We start from the raw sequence: 24,544 nt of genomic DNA, 5'->3' as shown, positions 1-24,544 counted from the left end.
ACCATATGACAATGCCATTTTTGTAGGTCACAAGAGCCCAGTATTGGCAGTAGACTGTGGTTTAGTTGAAAGCCTGGGCTGCCGCACATGAGCACCTGGTTGTGCTCACTGCGATTCAGCTGCCTGCCTCTGCTTGGCTGGTCTCACAGTCAGAGAGGACTCCAGCCAGCCGGCCAAGCGTGGAGTCTGTCTCTTCAGGACGGCTGAAGGCAACGACCGAACACATCCTGCCTCGAGCCCTCTTGGCGGCGGGCTCAGAGTGAGTAATGCAAATGCTGCTACTGCTCTTGCCAGACACGAAACTCTGCTTCCTTGAGGATTGGTGGACCATGGGGATAAATCCACCTCTTAGGCTCAGCTGTCTATGCGTCCCAGACCCTTTCTGTAGTGATGACAAGCTGTAACCCTTATCTCTCCTCTTCAGCTAGGCATCCTTTTCTTTCCTACTGGGTCTTGAGAGACTGCATGAAAGCACTCTTTGTTTCATCCATGTTGTTTAAGCCCATCCTCATGTGAAGACCCCCTCACCTAGGGGACATGAATCCCCTCTAGCTTCCCCTTTCAGTCACCCGATGACACAGCAAAGCTGATTCTGGCTTGGAGATCAGGGAAGGGAGCCGTAGTTGAATATTCTGGTCCTATTGGAAAGATCATCCTTTTGGTTACAGTCTTGCAGCAGGCTGTTTTCCCTTAATGCCATTAAACATTTCACTCATTAGAGTCCTTCTTCAGATTCCAGTCTGATCCAGCAGCCTTCTACCCATCATGCAGCTTCTCATATAGATATGCCCTATCCCAGAGGCTTACAAGTATTTTGATTTCTGTGACATTTATTTCTTCTTGTGAATTAATAAATTTGAATTTGGATTTATATCATAAAAAAAAAAAAAAAAAAAAAAAATAAAAGCGTTTCCCCAGGGCATATTTCTGAACCAGCTTTTAAACTTTGTAACATTTTCCCAGGCCCTGAAAACTCTCAAATACTTCCGAAGTCTCTGGAACTCAGTCTCTTACCAGATTCCAGAAATTTCTCCTAAACTATGGAAGGTCAACTCCATTTTGTTAGTTGCTGGGGTTTGCCACCCCTCTGTCTCCCTGGGCTGGAGTATTTACGACTCTAACTTACATGGTCATCTGTGTGACAGACTTACCCTGGCATCCACAACAGATCCACCCTGGCCAACTTCATAGCCTTTCCAGACACATCTTCAAAGCCAGGGATATTACCATCATGCCCCAACTCTTCCATGGCCACTTCCTCTTCCTGCTCTCTGTGCTCTGGTTTCCCAGGATTTCCCCAGTGGAGGAGGATATGGTCGTGGGGACATTTCCTTCCCTTTGCTCCCTGCCCTCAGATTCTCTGTGAGTCCTCCCACTTGGGGCCTCCATTGACCTCACCTCTAGACCTAGGGTCATCAACAAAATCAAAAGACAGGTAGGTTCTTTTCTCAAAAAAGCAGGAAACCCTCACATACTATATTTATTTCATAAAGCCCAAAGACTTCAGTTACCTTGAATGGGCATCACTGTTGTTTATATTTATTTACATGTGACAATTGACTTATAATGCAAGTTAGGGAGATACAGCACCGCCACTGCCAGGCCTCAGGATGTAGGTGAGCTCTCTAATCCTTAGGTCATATTGCTTTTAGGAAGAAAAAGTAAAGGAGTTTTAAAGGGGTTGAGGAAGATATTTTCAGTGTCCCATTTCTATTCTTTACTGTAGACATTCTTACAACGTTCCACTTGGTTTGAAGTGAGGGTTAAAAAAAACCCTACTGGCTCAATAATCCTTCCAATTCTGGAGTTAATGAGGATTCTTAAAAGCTGCTACACAGGATTCAACGACATACTTTGTGTCCCTGATCTCCCTCTCTGCCAGACTGGAAAAACAATCAACTCCACTGTAAACCATCACATTTCTCAGAAAGAAGTTTTGCTTTTAAGTTAATAGGATTTCACATGCACACATGTTGGTAACAGTTGGCAAGTGTCAATGGGCTTGATTATGTTTTTCATTAAACTTTCAAAATTAAATGTTTGGATTACTAATTTTACTTTGTGGTTCTCAGTCACTTGGCACTATGTTCCTCTTTGCCTCCTTCCTTCAAGTAGGTTGTGAGACACTTCATTAATTCACTGCACTGTCCAAACCAAGTTCTCTATTTTGATGGAGTCCTTTCTTACCTCCTGCATCAAATCCTCACCAGCTCTGTGTTAGAGCTAGAAAACCCATTACCAGGCACTTCCAACCCATCCTGTTTGCATCCAAGTTATCAATTAAACACTTTCATTTCCGCAGACTTTCCTCCATTACTCCTATTACAGAGAATGTACAGATGAAAGAACCTGGATTTTGGAACCAAAGAGTCCTGGCTCCAGCAATCTAAGCTCTGCAGGCTTGGGGAAGCTGAACCTCCCCAGAGTCCCCACTTCATCTGTCAAAACAGAATCATGGCACTCACTCTGAAGGGCTGTTGTGAGGATTAATGAGACAATCTATCTGTGATGTCAAGCACTGCCTGGCTCAGAGCAAGTCCATAATAAATGTTAATGGAAACAATCTAGAGATGAACTGGGCCTTGGAAGTGTGTCCTTCCTGTCCACAAAATCATGCCTTGGGTATTAAGCTACTTTGGTATCTACCTACAGGTTATTTCTAAGACAGAACTCTCCCTCTACCCAAAACTGGAATAGCTGGTTTTGAAATACTGAGAATTACTTGTCTGGCTCAAACTGAGGTATCTCTTGCTGAGTAGAAAGTCAGGTATGAACAGCAACACAGATGAGTATTTTGATTTTTGCAGCTACCCTGAAATTCTCTAGTATTGACCATCTTGCCCCATGTGTTATTGCAATTGGAGCCCCTTTCTATCACACACCTGCATGAACGCTGAAATGCAGCCGGTGCCACAGCTGGACAAAAAGTGTGTTCATCGCTCAGTCAGGTCCGACTCTTTGTGACCCTGTGGGCTATAGCTTACCAGGCTCCTCTGTCCAAGGGATTCTCCAGGCAACAATACTGGAGTGGGTTGCCATTTCCTTTACCAGCAGATCTTCCTGACTCAGGGATCAAACCTGGTCTCTGGCCTTACAGGGAGCGACATGCATATTCTTCACATTTGAGTCACCTGGAAAGGCCATCCATTCCAGTATTCTCACCTTGGAAATCCCAAGGACAGGGGAGCCTGGAGGACCACAGACCATGGAGTCCTGAAAGAGTCAGACATGACTTAGTGACTAAACAACAACAACAGACACTAGACACATAAGCAATATAAATGGACTTCAATTATCTTCCAATCCACAACACTGATATGATGATTAACTCTAGGTCTATTTCATATCAGACCATTGGTACACTATTATCAAAGCTTGCTCTTATTATATTTATCAATTAGGTAAGAGTTATCATTTCAAAGATGTTGTTTTCTCTTGTGCTGTGCTTAGTCACTCAATTGTGTCTGACTCTTTGTGACCCATGGACATCAAAAGACTAACACACAAAAAAACAAAAAAGAATCCACCTTCCAATATAGGGGATGTTTGATCCCTGGTCGGGGAACTAAAGTCCCACATGCCACAAAGCAACTAAGCCTCTGTGCCACAACAGAGATCCCACATGCCGCAACTGAGCCCCGACACAGCCAAATAAGTGATAATAATTTTTTTTAACCACAAAAAAAGTTCTCCTACTGAATAGGCTAGCAAAGAAATAAACTATAGAAAGCAGTAAAAAAAAAAAAAAGGACTAACACTAAGACATCTGCTATTCTGCTAAGTGATTTGAAGGGTAGGAAAGTGAAATCACACAATTCCTATTCTCCTAGAGAGCAGATTTTAGTAGGCAAATAAAACATGTACCCACGTAATCACAATATAATGTAGAAATACCAAAGGCTATAGAACAGAGTTAGATCAAGTGCTATGAGCATTAAAGTCACAGCATATTATTAGTGCTAAAGTCCTATACCTTGGGCCTCTCCTCAGAAATCCCTAGCAATTACATTAAGGCCCGGAGATGTATGATTAGCCTTTAGACTTAATGGTAAGTTCTTCTGTTTCATTTTTACCCCTCTTTCCTATATCCCCAAGCTACTTCTTTATTGGATTTATCTTTTGCTTTGCTGAAGTATATACTTAAGTAATTTTTTAACAACAGACTTAAATAAACACCTATAAGAATGGCTAAAATAAAATACAGTGATAACAGCAAATGTTGGTGAGTATGAAAAGAAACTAGATCACTCATACACTGCTGGTGGGAATGCAAAATTGTACAGCTGCTCTGAAAAAGTTTAGCAATTTCTTCCCAAGTAAACACATGCTTACCATACAACAAAGAAGCTGCACTTGGGCATTTACGGCAGAGAAATGAAAGCTTGTGCTTACGCAGAAACCTTTATGCAAATATTCATAGCAGCTTTATTTGTAACAGTCAAAAACTAAAGAAAACTACATGTTATTCAGCAAGTGGTATATCCATACCATGAAACTCAGCAATAAAAAAAGGGCAAACCACCAGTATACAAAATAACTTGAATGGATCACAAGGGTATTATGCTGAGTAAAAAAACGTTCCTCAGAGGTTACACCTGTATGAGTCTTGAAATGATGAAACTGAAGGGACGGAAAACACTGATGGCTGCAAGAGACTGGGGAGGGGCAGGACGAGGAAGCTGTGTGTGGCTACATATAAAACAGGGGCAGGAAGGATTTGTGTCAAGAATTGTCACTTGTTGCCTGTCAAGATACTTGACCATGTTGGTTTCAGAAATACATATATGCATCACACTGCATAAACTATATACATACATACCCATGCACACATACAAATGAGTGCACATAAAACTGGTGAAATGTGAAAAAGATCCCTGCATTGTACCCATGTCTATTTCCTAGTTGCAATATTGTACAAAAGTGCTATGAGATGTTACCATTGGGAAAGCTAGGTAAAGTGTATACGAGATCTTTCTGTACTTTTTCTTCCAACCGCATGCAAATCTACAATTATTAAAAAAATTTTTTCTTTTAATAAAAGATTTATAGGTAGGAAGCTTTTAAAAGTCCTTGCATAAACAGAATCCAACAACATATTAAAAAGATCATACATCATGACCAAGTGGTCTTTATCCCAGGGATGCAAGGATTCTTCAATATTTGCAAATCAATCAATGTAAAACACCACATTAACAAATTAAAAAATAAAAGCCATATGATTATCTCAATAGATGCAGAGAAAGCCTTTGACAAAATTCAACACCCATTTATGATAAAAAAAAAACCCTCCAGAAAGCAGAACAGAAGGAACATACCTCAACATAATAAAAGCTATATATGACAAACCCTTAGAAAACATTATCCTCAATGGTGAAAAATTGAAAGCATTTCCCCTAAAGTCAGGAACAAGACAAGGGTGCCCACTCTCACCAGTACTATTCAACATAGTTTTGGAAGTTTTGGCCACAGCAATCAGAGCAGAAAAAGAAATAAAAGGAATCCAGATTGGAAAAGAAGAAATAAAACTCTCACTGTTTGCAGATGACATGATCCTCTACATAGAAAACCCTAAAGACTCCACCAGAAAATTACTAGAGCTAATCAATGAATATAGTAAAGTTTCAGGATATAAAATTAACACACAGAAATCCCTTGCATTCCTATACAGTAACAATGAGAAAACAGAAAGAGAAATTTAAAAAAATAATTCCATTCACCATTGCAATGAAAAGAATAAAATACTTAGGAATATATCTACCTAAAGAAACAAAAGACCTGAATATATAAAACTATAAAACACTGGTGAAAGAAATCAAAGAGGACACAAATAGATGGAGAAATATATCATGTTCATGGATTGGAAGAATCAATATAGTGAAAATTAGTATACTACCCAAAGCAATCTATAGATTCAATGCAACCCCTATCAGGCTACCAACGGTATTTTTCGGAGAACTAGAACAAATAATTTCACCATTTGTATGGAAATACAAAAAACCTCGAGTAGCCAAAGCTATCTTGAGAAAGAAGAATGGAACTGGAGGAATCAACCTGCCTGATTTCAGTCTCTACTACAAAGCCACAGTCATCAAGACAGTATGGTACTGGCACAGAGACAGAAATATAGATCAATGGAACAAAATAGAAAGCCCAGAGATAAATCCATGCACCTATGGATACTTTATCTTTGACAAAGGAGGCAAGAATATACAATGGATTAAAGACAATCTCTTTAACAAATGGTGCTGGGAAAACTGGTCAACCACTTGTAAAAGAATGAAACTAGAACACTTTCTAACACCATACACAAAAATAAACTCAAAATGGATTCAAGATCTAAATGTAAGACCAGAAACTATTAAACTCCTAGAGGAAAACATAGGCAAAACACTCTCCGACATAAATCACAGCAGGATCCTCTATGACCCACCTCCCAGAATATTGGAAATAAAAGCAAAAATAAACAAATGGGACCTAATTAAACTTAAAAGCTTCTTCACAACAAAGGGAACTATAAGCAAGGTGAAAAGACAGCCTTCAGAATGGGAGAAAATAATAGCAAATGAAGCAACGGACAAAGAATTAATCTCAAAAATATACAAGCAACTCCTACAGCTCAATTTCAGAAAAATAAAAGACCCAGTCAAAAAGTGGGCCAAAGAACTAAATAGACATTTCTCCAAAGAAGACATACAGATGGCTAACAAACACATGAAAAGACGATCAACATCACTCATTATCAGAGAAATGCAAATCAAAACCACAATGAGGTACCATTTCATGCCAGTCAGAATAGCTGCTATCCAAAAGTCTACAACCAAGAAATGCTGGAGAGGGTGTGGAGAAAAGGGAACCCTCTTACACTGTTGGTGGGAATGCAAACTAGTACAGCCACGATGGAGAACAGTGTGGAGGTTCCTTAAAAACCTGGAAATAGAACTGCCATATGACCCAGCAATCCCACTGCTGGGCATACAAACCAAGGAAACCAGAATTGAAAGAGACACATGTACCCCAATGTTCATCGCAGCACTGTTTATAAAAGCCAAGACATGGAAGCAACCTAGATGTCCATCGGCAGATGAATGGATAAGAAAGCTGTGGTACATATACACAATGCAGTATTACTCAGCCATTAAAAAGAATACATTTGAATCAGTTCTAATGAGGTGGATGAAACTGGAGCCTATTATACAGAGTGAAGTAAGCCAGAAAGTAAAACACCAATACAGTATACTAACACATATATATGGAATTTAGAAAGATGGTTAACGATAACCCTGTATGCTGCTAAGTCACTTCAGTCATGTCTGACTCTGTGTGACCCCATAGACGGCAGCCCACCAGGCTCCCCGTCCCTGGGATCCTCCAGGCAAGAACCCTGGAGTGGGTTGCCATTTCCTTCTCCAGTGTATGCGAGACAGCAAAAGAGACACAGATGTATTGAATAGTCTTTTGGACTCTGCCAGAGAGGGCGAGGGTGGGGTGATATGGGAGAATGGCACTGAAACATGTAAATTATCATATGTGAAACGAATTGCCAGTCCAGGTTCGATGCATGATACAGGGTGCTCGGGGCTGGTGCACTGGGATGACCCAGAGGGATGGGATGGAGAGGGAGGTGGGAGGGGGGTTCAGTATGGGGAACACATGTACACCCATGGTGGATTCAAGTCAATGTATTGCAAAACCAATACAATATTGTAAAGTAAAATAAATTAATTAATTAAAAAATAAAATGGGGAAAAAAAGTCCTTGCATATATGACAATGTCTTTATTTGCAGTTTCACAAGGAAATCTGGCCTGGCTAGTACAGAGATCTATGTCCAAGATCATTTTCTCTTAGACCAGAGCACAGAAGGCATTGCTTCACTGTTTCTCAGAAACTTAATGATTTTTTTTTTCTAGCTAAAACAATCTGAGTCCATAAGTTGGTTTTATTTACTTATTTTTCAACAACTTTATCTTTGCTTTATGTAGGTATTACAACGTTATCAATATAGCTAATAAGAGATAGCAAGACTCGTAATTTAAAACAATGGAGCAAATAAATATATCATGAGATTATAGTGTTTTTAAGATCTAATTTGCCAAACAGTGCATTCATCTATATCTTTTCAGGGAAGTAATCTTTCATCTCTGGAACAGAGATATGGAGTCAATGATATCTCTTCCCATGTTTTAGCTGAGGTCTAAAAACAAAATTCAATTCCTTACTGATAAAGAAAATAGCCTAAATGTTAAGTGTTGTCATCAGTAAAAGATATACATCTTTTTTCTATTAGGTCAGAGGCATTTTTTCCTCCTTAAAGATAACTGGAAGGCAACCAATATATATATAAAAAAGAAAAGAATCTGTCTAGACTAAATGCAAAAAACATAATTGCTAAACAAAATTATAGCTATGTGGTAAGCACTAACATTATGCTAAATTAAGTATTATAGAAAATAACCTACATTGTAACCCATACAAACATGTCCAGAGCTGAGAAGAATCTAATCTACAAATTTAGAACTTGCCATACACAGAAAGAAATCCCAGTTTGCAAAATAAAAAGTCTCAGTATTAAGACTAGTTTCATGAATATTTCATTAATATTAATATTTATGGTGACAGATGTTTGTATAAAAAAAGAAAATTGGTTCCACACTAAATAAAAATTAATAAGTTTGCTGCTAAAAAAATAATAAATGCAAAATAAGTCATTTAGGTTATTAATTATCAAGACTGTCTGATATGACTCCCACATGAAGGAATAAACTATTTGAATTGCAAACATGAATTCTCACTAATATACTTTGTATCAATGTCACATCCCCAGAGTTATCAATAAATACCATAGGATGTAGGAATGTATCAAACTACTAATGATTGAGACTTTTTAGATTTTTCACATGTAAGTTATGTCAGAGAAGAATTATAGTAAATTTAAAAAATGAATACCAAATAGTTCCTAATTGTTCTTTCAAAATTAATACATACATTTCAAGTCATTTTAAATTTCATCATCCTATATGTACTGAATGTACACAATAAGCCAGGTACACAGTTGTAGAGAGGTATAAGCAATGAGCTTTAGGCTTTGAGACATTTAGTCTGGCTAAGGAGACAGGACATGTACCTAAAGGAAATAAGAATCAGCATCAAATAAATTCAAATGACTATAATACTGTTTCTATGGGAAAATAATTGAAAGATAAAAATACTTTTGTTGCACAAATGACTTTGAACATGGGGACAATGAGTTCAGTTTTTTTAAAAAAAACCCAAAGTGATTCAAAAGGGAACTCATCTGTTTTATTAATTCTCAGGGCTGTATCTGGCAGGCATGGCAGTGAAACTGGATGCCTCTTCCAAAAGAGACAGAACTTTAAAAACAGCTAGATATGTAAAAGTTACCAAAGATAGATTTTTTTTTGGAGGTGCGCCTAAACCTGTCTCTCTCTATCATCAGATAATTTATTCCTTTGTTCAAATATGTATTTCAATGAACTGTTACTAAGTACTGACTAAGCACCAGGCAATGAAGTCAGGTTTGATCCTCAGGCTCAAGGAACTACACGTGTTAAATCCCACAAAAGAGGTTAATCCTAGAGGTGGAGGCTTGGGGGACCCACAGCATGGTGGTCTTGGGGGAAGGTAGTCCTGAGATGAGTAGGCAGGGGCCAGGTGAAAGAGAGAGGGGGAGAACGATCCTTCAGGGTGAGACATGCCTGAAAAGACCAAAACCTTTAGAGAAAGTGTCCAGCCGATCAGAATGGCTGGGGAGTAAGGATGCTCTGGAAAAAGGGGAGAGACAAGGCTGAAGAAGGACGCTGAAGGAGCATCTGGGGAAGCAGAGGGATCAAATCAGGAAGGGTCTGAAAGTTTCAAGCTATGAAGTATGTATGGCTTCAAGAGCTGGTGGTCTTCTGAACTTAGGATGACTTTGGGGGCAGCACTGGAAATATACTGAAAGACAATGCTAGTGAAAACGCCAGGCAAGGAAGGGTCTCTGCAAGGGCAGAGGCTGTGCATCTGGAGGGAGCGGGCAGCTAAGAGTTATTTAGGAGGCAGATTGGACAGGATGTGGTGATTTACTGAGTGTGGAGAAAGGACAAGAAAGGAGGATGGGAAGGGCAGCTGCAGGGAACTGAAGTGGGCAACTGGCTTCATGCTGATCACATTCTCCAGGCCAGAGAAGACAGGCAGAAGATCAGGCTATGGGAAGACAACGGAGCACCTGGAAAGAGCAGTGTTCACACAGGATGCGCCTCTCAGCTTGTCTGTCACAAGGGGACCACAGGGGATGGTTTGAATAAATCCTACATTCTGTTTTTGATGACAAGTGACCTGTACTGTCCTGGTGGTACTTTCTACTGGCATGACTCTTACCTCAGGCCAAGTTCTCTTATGGGTGTAGATGGCTGTCATAGCAGGCAAAGGGTGAGGCTAAGGAAGAGGTAATGCTTCCAGAAAGGGAACCCCATTACGTCCACGTTCATTTCCCCTAGACATAGCCTATAGGGAACAGCGGTGTGGGAGTCAAGGAGAACCAAGATCTGGATTCCTGCTTCTGGAAAGAGTCCTTTTTCTGAATTCTGTGGGGAAGTGGGTTCAGCAAGGTTGAAGGATAAAGTGCATTCTGTTTTCTAGAGGACTGCCAAGCAGCCAGAGTGCCACGTGGAGGAGTTGATAGGGATGGACCATAAGTGGGGTGGGGGCAGGTTTATAGGCAAGGGCCTGAGGCTGGGCTGGGAAAGCTGAGGAAAAGGACTCAGGGGTGCTCAGGGGGTGCAGGGGAAGATGGCCCTTATCAAGAGCACTCGGTGTGGGTTAAGGTAGTTCAGGCCGTTTTGGATGCAGAGTCCGGAAGCAGCTCTGATGGGGAGTCAGGGAAGTAAGTAGTCTGTGGGGAACAGGGCACGATGCATGTGGGTCAAGCTGGGTCAGTGAGTCAGGTGGGTATCATCCAGCCAGCAGTCATGCAGGCAAATGGAGCCCTGGGTTCTGAGATGTCAAGCTGAAATATGAAAGAGGTGGGGGCAGGAAGTAGGAGTGACGGCAGGAAGAAGTTAGGAGGCTTATCTTTTCTATCTGGGAACGGCAGAGAAGCTGGGGTCCAAAGGTCTGGGATTCCTGGCTTTACTACTTCTAAGCCCTTAAGAGGACCTGGCACCCCCAGAAAGGGGCTTTTGACATTATTTGGCTCCTGACTGCTTTTCTCTCCTACCTCACATGTTCCTTTACTATTAACTGTCACACCACCAAACAATTCTAGTTCTAGGAACATGCTATGCCATTTCATGCTTAACTCATATTACTCTCTTTGCCTAGAAATATGCTTCTACTTCTTTGCCTACCTGGAGAACTCCTCTTCTTCAAAACCAAACTATGATGTTACCTACTCTGATCCCTATAAACGCCTTAGAACATCATCATAGCACTAATACACAGAATGGCAATGGATTAAAAATAGAGGTCATTTACCCCATGTTGGCACATAGTAGGCCCACAATACATGTGTCTGATAAGTGCATGGAGGGATGTATCTGAATAGGGGTCTAGCTCACCTTTCTTTGGCTGGGCTGCTGACACGGTAGTGCAGTCCCCCACCTCATTTCTAGAGCCCTAGCAGTAATGCCTCACTCAGAGGAATGTTAATAGCAGAGATTCTCCATCCTTTGGGGCTGGGACCAGCCCCAGGGTGATCTCACATCCTCCCTGGATCTCCATAGCACCTTGTCTGGCACTAAAGTCAGTTTTCTACAAAGTGAGGGAAATGTCAGGGTCAGAGACGCTGCAGGCAATGCCAACCACACAACCTATTCTAGCCCTTCAGGGGATGACCTGAAGAAAGAGCGAGATGGGTCTGCCCGGCTCTAGGATGGGAGTCCTCTGCCTGGAGTGGGGTAGGGTAGGGGTGGGGGATGATGGGCTCCAAGGGATTCATGAACTGGTGTGTGGATGGGCATTTTTCTGGGGAAACAGTTCACAGCTTTCGTCAGTTTTGCAAAGAGGTCCCTGACCTTTAAATATTAAGACCTACCATTCTAGAAACGTGCCCTCCTCCAGGCAGCTCTGATCTGAGAATCAGCTGCTGACTCCAGATCACAGAGGCCTTGGTCTTCACCAAGGCAGATCACAGAAGGGACTCAGGTTCCTCCATAGCATGCCTCTCACATGCCCGAACACCACCCCAAGAAGAGCCTTTTTGAAGACAAATGTGCAATTTAAGGAAGTTTCATTATCTGTGTCTTTTACAGGTTCAAATGCAATGAAAGAGAGAGAGTTAGGCTTATGATGCCTCTACTTTAACCTTTATGTTCCTCAGCACAACAAATCCTCAAAAAATAAAAAGGCAAATCTCCAGGGACTCATTGCTGAAGAAGAGTCGTGTCTGACCTCGTTCTATCAGGGCCGGGCTCAGGAAATGCTAATAAACAGACAAATCCTGTGCAATGGCTTCTTACATTTGACCTTTCCTTTTTTTTTCTGGCATAGGAGCCTTAGACGACAGCAGGAAAAAGGCTTTCCATATTAAAGAGGCAAGAAATGTACGCTCACACACGCACGCACACACACACATGCACACACACAGAGCAAATCTAAAACTGTACTAAACTCTGGGGAACTGAGAGTCACTTTTCACCCACATCCTGTCAGAGTTGAAAAGCATAGAAAAAGGTTTCTACTAAAATGTATGTATGTTTTATTCTTTTTTAAAGAAAAATATGAATCACTCATATGCACCCAGATATCTGAACAGCTCAGCTGGATATTTTTGTTTGCTTGGTTCTCACTGTTCTTCCCATGATTTCTGAAAAGATAGTTTTAAAAAAATCCTTACATTTGAGTCTGTAAATTTCAGTTGTTAAGAACACATGCATTGTCCCTAAACAGGGTGGGCTCTGCCACTAACTGGCTAGGTGATGCTGGACAGGTTTTTTAATCTTTTTAAGAACTTAATTATTCACCAATTAAAATAGGAGTATTATCTTCCAAATTAAAAAAAAAAAAAAAGGAGTGAACAAGTATCCTTTCTGTGCAGTCATCACCAAGTAGCTTAGTGACTCTCACGTGGGCAGTGCTAGGATTAGATGAGAACAGGGACATGTTGGGGGACTTCCTCTGAAACACCCCCAGGCCCATCTAGAGTGAAGAGGACACATAAGACAGCCTGCCCAGGAACAGTGGAACGTGAGAGGGAAGGACCAGGCTGAGAGGGCCTTTCTGCTCTGAGCTGGGAGTGGAAAACAAATGCTAGAAGGACAACATGAAGGTTGGAGTTGAAGCAAATTTTGGGGCATCTATGGTCACTTAACAAAAGAGGCCTGAATGTCTGATTAGTAAGAAAGAAGATGCTTGGTTCCACAGAGCACACCAGCCCTTGGACCAACATCTCCAGGATCTGCCATGAGAGAAAAAAACTAATAATAATAATTTGTGTTTGATTTACAGAACTATTCTCTTGCAACCAAAATCTAATCCAAACCAATAAATTACCTTGTTTCTTCATATCTCATCCCAGGATGGTTAAGCCTTTACCATTTCTGTAAGTCTCATTTCCTTTGAAAATGTATGTTCATACCAAAACCTGAAGACAGATGTTAATTCTAGCATTCTTTGTAGCCATTAAAATGTACTGATAGCTTTGAAAAAAGAGAAAAATGGGAGTATGAATGGTACTGATGTCACAGGGCGGCTGAGATAATGAAATGAAATATGAACTTAGGATATTAAGTGAAGTTAAGTCAGACAGAGAAAGACAAATATATGGTATCACTTCTATGTGGAATATAAACAAATATCGATACAAGTGAACTTACAAAACACAAATAGACTCAGAGACATAGAAAACAAAGTTATGGTTACCAAAGGAAAAGGAAGGAGAGGGATAAATTAGGAGTTTGGGATTAACATATACACAGTACTATATATAAAATAGATTACCAACATGAACCTACTATATAGCACAAGGTATATTGTGTGTGTATATATATATATATATATACATATATATATATAAACAAGATAGTATCTTGTAATAGCCTATAATGGAAAAGAATCTGAAAAAGGATACACACACACATATGTATAACTGTATCACTTTGCTGAATACTTGAAACTATCACAACACTGTAATGGTAAATCAATTATACTTCAATATTTTTTAAAAAATGGAAAATCTCAGGCTAGCTTGGCAATCTTGAAGCATTCAATGAATGGCAGCTAAAGAATAGGAACTGTGGGGTAAATCCTCTACCAACGAAAGAAATGATTCCAAGAATGCATCCTTCTGCGTTTTCATAAATGTTCTAACACAGAGAAAGACAAAATACAGCAACAGTGGGCTGTGCTTCTCGGGGAGGATCCCCTACTTTATACATTACATGGGGAGGTCAAGACTGCCTTCTTCACCTTCAGCTGAGCTCAAGCCTGGCAGAGAAGGGATCTTCCCTCCCCAGCAACAATGTGGGTCATCTGACCAGGTCCACAGAAGGCCCAGGAAGCCAAGACACACTGCATATTTCCCAGTGATCAGGCCCTATGAATCCTGTCCTCTCTTCTAGAAAGCCCTGATCAGGCCTGGACCCAAACCCTCATCATCATTCCTTCGGCCCATTTCCAACATGCTCAACTCAGCTGAGAACTTAGTGGTTCTCAAAAGTTCATCTGGACCAAGAAATAACATCCCTGACAATCTTTTGACCAAATGATCATCACCCTTCAGAACCCAGCAGAGTTACATTCTCATTGCATTCTCATCTATTTCTCCAAAAGGGCTTTTACCTACTTTCTGTAAATTTACCATGTCAGAAATATTTATTCTCAACCTTGGTTTTAGTTTTTTTCTTACGCATTGCTGGCTGAGAACTCGCATCCTTTTGATAAAGGATTTGGCTACTTTGCATGGAAAGGCCTTTGCTCTGTCAAATCTCACTCCTGATCACTTCTTACACAGATCATATAAAGCAGTTTCAGTAAATGAATCCATCCCATGGTTTGGCATCTACAACAGATTTCTAGTGATCCATTTATCAATTGCATTAAGTGCATTTTCTCTAAGCCTCTCTCCCCTGTTGGAATCTTACTTCATCCATGTGGCTTTTCTCAATAATCACTGTGTTAAACCCAAATTTCTTTTCCTTTCACTTTAACTGTCTTTCTCACAGAGGATGAAAAGAAACACAAATCTTTGTGTCATTTGATCAAGGAAGGCTGACTTCTCTTATTAGTAAAATTAATAGACTCCAGACAACTGCATCATCATCCACCAGTTCCTTCAACGACAGGGAAGCATGGATCAGCACAAGGACTGGGAATGAAGGGATTCCATGTGTTGGCCTTTGGACCTTCCTTTAAAAAGTACATTACCACAGATAGCTTTGCAAAGGCATTCACAACAATGACATTTCCTTACCCGGCAGTCTCTCTGAAGTGTCTTCATGAGTGCATTGTATGTTTCTGTATCAAAATACAATCCTTCATGCATGTCCTGCAGGAAATCTAAGTCCTTAAACGTGGGGCTAGATTTCTCTCTCTCTTTTCGGGATGCTCTTCGCTTATAGGTTGAGCCTTTCAAGTCATACGTAAAGTGCATTCTCATGGAGCGTGGTAAAACGTTGTTCATCACCACAATCCTGATGTTAATGCCCCCTGATTGCATGCAATACAGTCCGTAAAATTTTGGCAAAAGAGTTCTTGGATTCTGGTTTAAATTCTAAAAAGAGAAAAAGAAAAAAAAATGTTTAAAATGTACTTTTACAAAGCAACACTCCACTATGATGCATTTTCATGTAAAATGATAATTAGAAATGGAATGTGATTACTCTTGTTAACAGTCATTGTTAAAATTTTGCTGTTCCAAATCTAGTTTCTAAGTCAGCTTATGGGAACTGCAACTTTATCATTCTGAACTCAGGGTGTTAAAAGTGGCAAAGAGTTGGACACCACTGAGCGACTTCACTTTCCACTTTCATGCATTGGAAAAGGAAATGGCAACCCACTCCAGTGTTCTTGCCTGGAGAATCCCAGGGATGGCAAAGCCTGGTGAGCTGCCGTCTATGGGGTCGCACAGAGTCGGATACGACTGAAGTGACTTAGCAGCAGCAGCAGCAGAACTGAAAATGGACAGAATTTCCTTCTTTAATTAGTTACAACTAAAAACAGGCAGAGATGTGATTAGTGCCATGTGTGATTATTCTCTAAGGTAGTTCAAGAGAAAATTAACTGCTGGGGTACAAGGGTGGACATTTAAAATTTTAATAGCTCCTGAGAAACTGTCTTCCAAAATGACCAGATCAGTTTACAACAACATTTCATAAGGTTACATATATACCACCACTCTTACCAATGCTGAATATTATCCCACTTTACAATATCTGGAAGCAAGGTCGGTGAAAAATGAAAATGTGTTTTCAAGTTACTTTAAATGTGAATAACACAGAGAACTCGAGAAATTTAATATTCTTATGTATGTTTGCTGCTGCTGCTAAGTCGCTTCAGTCGTGTTTGACTCTGTGCGACCCCATAGACGGCAGCCCACCAGGCTCCCCCGTCCCTGGGATTCTCCAGGCAAGAACACTGGAGTGGGTTGCCATTTCCTTCTCCAATGCATGAAAGTGAAAAGTGAAAGTGAAGTCGCTCAGTCGTGTCCGACTCCTAGCGACCCCATGGACTGCAGCCTACCAGGCTCCTCCGTCCATGGGGTTTTCCAGGCAAGAGTACTGGAGTGGGGTGCCATTGCCTTCTCCACTTATGTATGTTTAGCCACCTCTTAAAGATAATTTTGTGTTACTCTCCTTTGCTCATTTTTCCTTAGGTTTTTTGTCATTGTTGGAGTTCTTAATATATTCTGGATATTTATTACTTTCCTCTTCTACTTGGGGTAAATATTTTCTTCCAGTATGTTGTCTTTTTTGTTACAAAAATAGACAATCTAACTTTGTTTTTTGGCTGCCTCACAGAGCATGCAGAATTTCCCCAAGCAGAGATGGGACCCATGCCCCTCTTCACTGGAAACACAAAGTCTTAACCATCAGATCACTGGGCTATAAAAATAAAGAATATGTGTCTGCTTTTGTTTCACTTTAAAAGTATGGGAAAACTAAAAAATAATTTTTTGGGTTGTTGTTGCTTAGTCGTTAAGTCACGTCCAGCTGCTTTGCGACTCCATGGACTATAGCCCACCAGGCTCCTCTGTCCATGGGATTTTCCAGGCAAGAATACTGGGGTGGGTTGACATTTCCTTCTCCAGAGGATCTTTCCATCCCCAGGATCAAACCCATGTTTCTTGCATAGGTGGGCAGATTCTTAACCACTGAGCCAACAGGGAAGCACCAAAAATAGTTTACTAAAAGGCATTTATATAAAGAAAACTCTCTCTTCTATCCTTAATCCTTCCCCCACTTCCCAGCTTTTGTGGAAACTGTTTCCTCTTTCTATCATTCTGGAAATAGTCTATGTGCTTATGTTAATTTGATATCTGGCATTATTTTTGGTTTTATAGATGTTTTGCCTTTTCATGTAGTTATATTTATGAACTTGCTTCTCATGCTTTTTTTTGTTTCTTATTTAGCAAGGCTTTTTATACCCCAAGGTTATAAATTTCTTCCTTCTTCTTATAAGTTTTTAATAGTTTTGGTGATTACATTTGGTTTTTACTCTGTATGGGATTAATTTTTTTCTTTCAGTTTTACTGAGATATAATTGACATACAGCACTAAGTTTGCATAGAGCACTGATCTGACTTATGTACATCATGAAACGAGTATCACAGCAAGTTTAGAAGAGAGTTCTTAGGATTTACTCTCTTAACAACTTTCATGTGTAACAGCAGTCCCAAATCTTTTTGGCACCAGGGACCAGTTTCATGGAAGACAATTTTTCCATGCGTGGACCCAGGGGTTTTGGAGGAGATGGTTTTAGGTGACTCAAGTACATTACATTTCTTGGGCTAGTGAAAACTGTATTTACAGCTGCTCCCCAGGGCCAGCATCACTGCCTCAGCTCCACCTCATATATTCAGGCATTAGATTTGCATTAGGAGTGCGCAACCAAGACATGGAAGCAACCTTAGCATCCCTCAACAGGTGGGATTAGATCCTGTGCATGTGCAGTTCACAGTAGGGTTAGCACTCCTCCGATAATCTAAGGCCACCACTGATCTGACAGGTGGCAGAGCACAGGCCGTCATGTGAGTGACACAGAGTGACTGTAAGTACAGATGAAGCTTCACTTGCTCACCTCCTGCTGTGCAGCCTGGCTCCTAATAGTACCAGTCTGTAGCCCAGGGTTTGGGGACCCCTGATATATAACATGCAGCAGTATTCATTATATTTATCATGTTTACATTAACATCCCTAGTAGTTATTTATCTTGTAACTAGAAGCTTGTATCTTTTGACTACCTTCCTCTAACTATCCCTTCCCCCCACCTCCCACCTCTGGTAACCACAAATCTGATCTCCTTTTCTATGTGCTCGTTTTTGAAGTAAAATTGACCTACATAACTATGCTAGTTCCTGTTATACAACATAGTGATTAGATATTTCTATATATTTCAAACTGATCACCACAGTAAGTCTAGTTAAAACCTATCACAACACAAAGATACTACATATAGTCTCCACACTGTCCATTTCATAGCTATGACTTATTTATTTTGCAACTGGAAGTTTGTACCTCTTAATCTCCCTCACCTGTTTCTCTCCTCCCCTGACCCTTCTTCCCTCTGACAACCACCTCTTTGTTCTCTATGATGCTGTTTCTGTTTTATGTTTGATCATTTATTTTGTTTTTCAGATTCCACATATAAGTAAAACAATACTGTATTTGTCTTTCTCTGTATGGCTTATTTCCCTCAGCATGATACCCTCTAGGTCTATCCATGTTGTCACAAATGGCCAGATTTCATTCTTTTTTCTGGTTGAGTAATATTTCATTACATATGTATATCATATCTTCTTCTTCCATTCAGTTAATGATGGGCACTTGAGTTGCTTCCATATCTTGGCTTTTGTAAAATAATGGTGCAGTCAACATAGGGATGCATATGTCTTTTCAAAGCAGTGTTTTTGTTCCCTTTGAATAAGTCCCAGGAGTGGTATTTCTGGATCATACATAGTTCTGTTTTTAATTTTTTGGGGACTCTCCATACTGTTTTCCATAGTAAAGTAGTTCACATTCCCATCAATGGGCATGAGGGTTCCCTTTTCTCTATATCCTTGCCAACAACTTCTATTTGTTGTCTTTTTGATAATACCTACTCTGACAGATGTGAGGTGAATCTCAGTGTGGCTTTGATCTGCATCTCTCTGATGATTAGTTATATTTAGAATCTTTTCCTGTGCCATCTGTATATCTTCTTTGGGAAAATGTCTAGTCAGATAGTGTGCCCAATTTATTTTCATTTTTTGGTTGAAGTATATTTGATTTATAATGTGTTAGCTTCTGGTGCACAGCAGAATGATTCAGTTTTATACACACACACACACACACATATAACTTTATACATATATAAGTAACTTTTTCAGATTCTTTTCCATTACAGGTTTTTAGAAGATACTCAATATAGTTCCCTATGCTACACAGTAGACCCTGTTAATCTATTTTATATAAAGTAGTATATCTATTAATCCCAAATTCCTAATTTCTCTCTCTACCCCTTTCCCTTTTGCTAAGTGTAAGTCTGTTTTCTATGTCTGTGAGATTCTGTTTTGAAATTAAGTTCATTTGCATTTTTTTGATTCCACATATAAGTGATACCACATATTTCTTTATCTGACTTAATTTCCCTTAGTAAGAGAATTTCTAGGTCCATCCATGTTGCTGCAATTGGCATTATTTAATTTTTATGGCTGATTAATATTCCATTATTTATATATGTACCATATCTTCTTTATCCATTCACCTGTTGAGGGATGCTAAGGTTGCTTCCATGTCTTGGTTATTGTAAATAGTGCTATGAACACTGGGGTGCATCTTTTCAAATTAGAGTTTCTCCATCTATATGCCTAAGAGTGGGATTGCAAAATCATATGGTAGATATATTTTTAGTTTTTCATGGAATTTCCATACTGTTCTCCACAGTGGCTACGCCATTTCACATTCCCCCCAATAGTGTAGGAGGGCTTATTTTTCTGCACATCCTGTCCAGCATTTATTATTTATAGGCTTTTTAAAGATGGCCATTCTGACTGGTGTGAGGTGATACCTCATTGAGGTTTGATTTGTATTTCTCTAATTTGATTTGCATCTTTACATGTGCCTGTTTTTGACATTTTTTAAAGATATTTAAGTGAGTTGCTTATTATTTACTTTTCAAGTTGAGTTTTATGAGTTTTTTATAGGTTTTGGATACTAACCTCTTATCATATATATCATTTATGAATATCTTTTCCCATATAGTAGGTGATCTTTTCATTTCATTGATAGTTTCCTTTATTGTGCAAAGTATTTTAGTCTGGTGCAGTCCCATTTATTTATTTTTTGCTTTTGTTTCCCTTGTCTGCAAGTAACTATGCAAAAGATCTGAAAAAGGGGATTTTTTCTTTTTTCAAATGGATAACTATTTATTAAACGGTCTGTCCTTTCTCAATTGAATTTAAGTCCCTCCTATATCATGCAATAAGTTGTCAAATACACATGAGTCTATTTCTGGACACTTTATTTGAATCCATTGATCTTTTTGTCTAGCTCTGTACAAATGCCACCACTTTAATACTAGTATAGACTAGTATATTATAGATAATATAGTATAGACATTTCTGGTGTATGTTATGGCAGGCCTAACATATTCTCCTTTGCCAAATGTATTGTCCATTTCTATAGGCTTGCTTTCCTGTTTGTTTTTAAAACTACTCTTAATATAATATTTGTTTTCACTTTCAAATGAACCAGCTCTGTTAAGTTCAGGGGAAAAAATCCTATTAGAATTTTTGATTGGAATTAGACTGGATTTATAAATTTATGTGGGCAATTAAAATCATTACAATTCTGGGTTCAGGAATGATGCACATTTATTATTTCAGAACTCTGTTTATGTCCTTCAATAACATTTTGTAGTTTCCTTCATATTGGTCTTGTTCATTTGTTTTATAGACATAAGCACTTGAGTTCTTATTAAACAAAATTTTATAAATTCTTTTTGGAGTATTGTTCATACGCTATACTTACTATAAGCTGCTTTTCCAATCAGAATTATAGTATGTATTCATTTATTTATATCTTTAATAACAATCATTATAAATTATTGTCATCACAAATGGAATTCTTTTTTCCCCCTTATACTCTCCAACTTTATATGATCTACATAATAGAATATGATGGATTTATTTATCAAATATCCTGCAAATCTACTGGATTTTCATTACCTCTGGAAACTACTGGTTTATTTTCTTGAAGTTTTGCTCATTTTCAATTGCATCATCTGTACAGAACAGTGTTTATACTTTTCTTCTATGTTTTTTTATACTCAAAAAGTTACTGCTGGAAATTCTAGCAAATACATTAGAAAAGATCATTGATGGAAAGCATCCTTATCTTTTTCTACTACTTTCAATGAAAGAGCTTTTGTTCTTCTCCATGAAAATATGTGAACTCTGGGAGATTGATAAATGTTGGTTTTTATGCCTATTGATTTATTTCCCTATTATGTAAAAATTTCCAATTTTAAGAATTCTCTCGGATATCTAGATGGATAACCACATAATGCTCACATTTTTTCTTGTTAATAAGATGAATTATATTATTTGTTATACTAGCTCACATGGTTGGGATAAAATTACTTGATTAGGCTAAATTTTAAAATTTTACTTAATTTAATAGCCACATATGGCTATTGGCTACCATATTGGACAGTGCAGTTCTACAATAAGAGACTAATCTACCTAAGCTTAGAAATAGAGAAGTTTAAGATTTACTCACTTAGAAGATTAACAAAGAGTGCTATGTGAGTTTGACTGCAATTTTAAATTATTTAAAAATGTGTATATGACTAGGATACATTTGAAAGGATATATACCAAATACTAGCAATGTGTATCTCTGAGAAAATAAATACAGTTGGTTGCATTTTTTCCTTTTCTGTATTTTCTATTTTCTCTAATATAAAGTAGATAATCTGTGCTAAAAAAAATTTTCCAGTGCTAAATTTTTTGTGCTAAAAAAAAATTTTTTTTGTTCAGGATCAAAATCTTTTAAAATCTGTGTATGCTGCCCACTAAGATTTTTGTTTAGATTTTAAATTCCTATATTTATATGTGAGACTAACTTAGGGCAGTTACTGTTATCTTGAGCAGATTTTGGAATTTAAAAATATTTTTACACTCTAATGAGCTGTATGGTGTATCTCATCAATTTTGTTTTGAAACAAAGATGACAGTTATCACCTCTCATAGCAAATGAATAGCAGAACTGTGGCTTTCGAAATCCTGCTACCATTCTAATCACAGAAAATTAATAACTGCCATGAAAGTACAAAGAAATCAGAGGTATGAAAACAACAAATCTACTGAGGAAAATGTTTGCCTGGAAACAAACATTGGAGAGGGCTTCCTATTTTAACATGGGTAAGACATGTAATGCTCTGATTTTCTTCATTGGATGCGTCATACACATTAATGTATTTTTACTGCTTATGTATTTGTTCTTGTAGTATTCCATATGCAGTGAATGTCTAATAGAGCTGTCTAACCCTGGAGCCGGTGGATCCTTGTTTTTTGTGACCAGTGACGATGAATTTATCATCAAAACAGGAAAAATCTGGTCTAAATGTTTAGCAAATCCAAATTCTGGGCTAGGTTATAGCTTCTTTGTCTCTAAAACATTACATGGAAGGTGATCTTCATGTTGTATTTAACCTATGACATCCTAAATTCTGAAGTGTGATGGCTAAAAGTGGCTAATGCTGAATGTGTGGCCCTATAAGGTGCAGGGGTTAAAGACGCGCCCTCTGGACCCCCACTGCTTGTGTTCAAGCCCCGGATCTATAGCCCATTAGCTAAATAACCCTTGGCAAGTGATTCCATTTATCTTTGTCTCAATTACCTCATCAGTTTTACAACTTAGTCCTCAATGAATGTTAACTACTCATATTACTACTACATACAAAGAGCTCTGCAATACATTGCTTCCTTTATCCTGCATCCTGGATCCTGTCTTTATTACAACCACCATGGAAGACAGGTGTCTGCCAGCCTTCAAAGACTGAGGCTCAGAACTTACCTTATTTACTCCTGGTCACACAAGTTAGCTGATGGCCGAGTGGGATATGAGCCCAGGACTGAGTCAGTCATTAGCTATGCTCTACTACATAGTTCTACTTCTCAAAATCTATTCAATCAATTTCATAGTATACTCTAAATGCAAAATAAACCTCACCAAGGAGAAAGAAACATGCCAGAGTTACTGAAAAAAAAAAAAAAAAAGCATTAAAAAAAAACTGGAGGAAAGTAATTAAATCTTAAGTAGAAGCTTTAATTACGTGCACTTACCATGTAATAGCCTGGCAGTAGCTTCTGAAGGAACTCTGCTTCTTTATGCTGAACTGTTTTGATGATAAATTCATCGTCACTGGTCACAAAAAACAAGGATCCACTGGCTCCAGGGTTAGACAGCTCTATTAGAGGTTCACTGCATATGGAATACTACAAGAACAAATACATAAGCAGTAAAAATACATTAATGTGTATGACGCATCCAATGAAGAAAATCAGAGCATTACATGTCTTACCCATGTTAAAATAGGAAGCCCTCTCCAAGAGCTTTCAGAGGAGACTCTAGGTATACTAACATGGCTCTTATGAGATTTCTAAAAATTTAGCTGATCCATTTACCTTAATAACAGAATCATGAATCACCATATTTGTTCAATAACTCCCAAGAGTGGTGTTGACCAAGGCACTTTGTTTCTAGAAAGTGCCCACAAAATAAGAATGGAAGGTGTGGTCCCCACTGTGTATTCCTCACTTGACACCAACACATATTCTTGTCTCACTGTTTACCCTAAGAGAGGTCATTCACTCATGATTTCAACAAAGAGATGACTCCAACATCTGCCTCTCCAGCCAAGACCTCCCTAGGGGATCCAGACCTATATGCCTAACTATGTAACAGACATTTCTACTTAGTTATACCACAAACACTTCATATGTAACAATTTCAAAAGTAAGTTCATCTCAGCCTGTGGTTAGCCCATGTGGTGCCTTGGTAGTGATTAGAAAGAAGGAACTCTTTTTTTTTCCTGGTATATGCAGCTCTGAGCCATAAAAAGGTTGGTGAGCAGATGAAGGAATAGATTCCAGGCTTCACTCCTTCACCTTAGCCAGGTATTTCTGGGCGGTGCACACCTTGTACAACTATACATGCTGACTAGATCATCTGTTCCTCCCCCATCCTCCGTCTTCTCTCTTTTTCCCTATCTTATAAAAAGGAAGCATCATTCATTCCCCCTCTCTTATAGAAAGGAAGCATCATTCACTCTGTTCTCCAAACCAGAAACTGGGATATGATCCTTGATGTTTCACATTTGTTCATCTTCCATATCCAGACTACTGCTAAT

General features: G+C 38.9%; 1 protein-coding gene across 3 annotated transcripts in view; it reads right to left on the bottom strand.

The window, feature by feature from the left end:
- The window catches only part of PIP5K1B (phosphatidylinositol-4-phosphate 5-kinase type 1 beta), a 471,859-nt gene that overhangs the window by 108,428 nt on the left and 338,887 nt on the right, over positions 1 to 24,544 (bottom strand). For 2 of the 3 annotated variants that reach the window (XM_055578262.1, XM_055578261.1), the window contains 3 exons: positions 23,478 to 23,630; positions 15,406 to 15,705; positions 3,163 to 3,213 (listed from right to left, as the gene is read on the bottom strand). In XM_055578262.1, coding sequence (XP_055434237.1) covers positions 3,163 to 3,213; positions 15,406 to 15,705; positions 23,478 to 23,630 — 504 coding nt within the window. The remainder of the gene's footprint in view (positions 1 to 3,162; positions 3,214 to 15,405; positions 15,706 to 23,477; positions 23,631 to 24,544) is intronic. The other variant, XM_055578263.1, reaches the window with a different exon arrangement.

Source organism: Bubalus kerabau, chromosome 4, assembly GCF_029407905.1.
Source record: "Bubalus kerabau isolate K-KA32 ecotype Philippines breed swamp buffalo chromosome 4, PCC_UOA_SB_1v2, whole genome shotgun sequence".
In the NCBI taxonomy this organism is placed as follows: Eukaryota; Metazoa; Chordata; class Mammalia; order Artiodactyla; family Bovidae; genus Bubalus; species Bubalus kerabau.
This window is presented reverse-complemented; position numbering and strand designations above follow the sequence as displayed.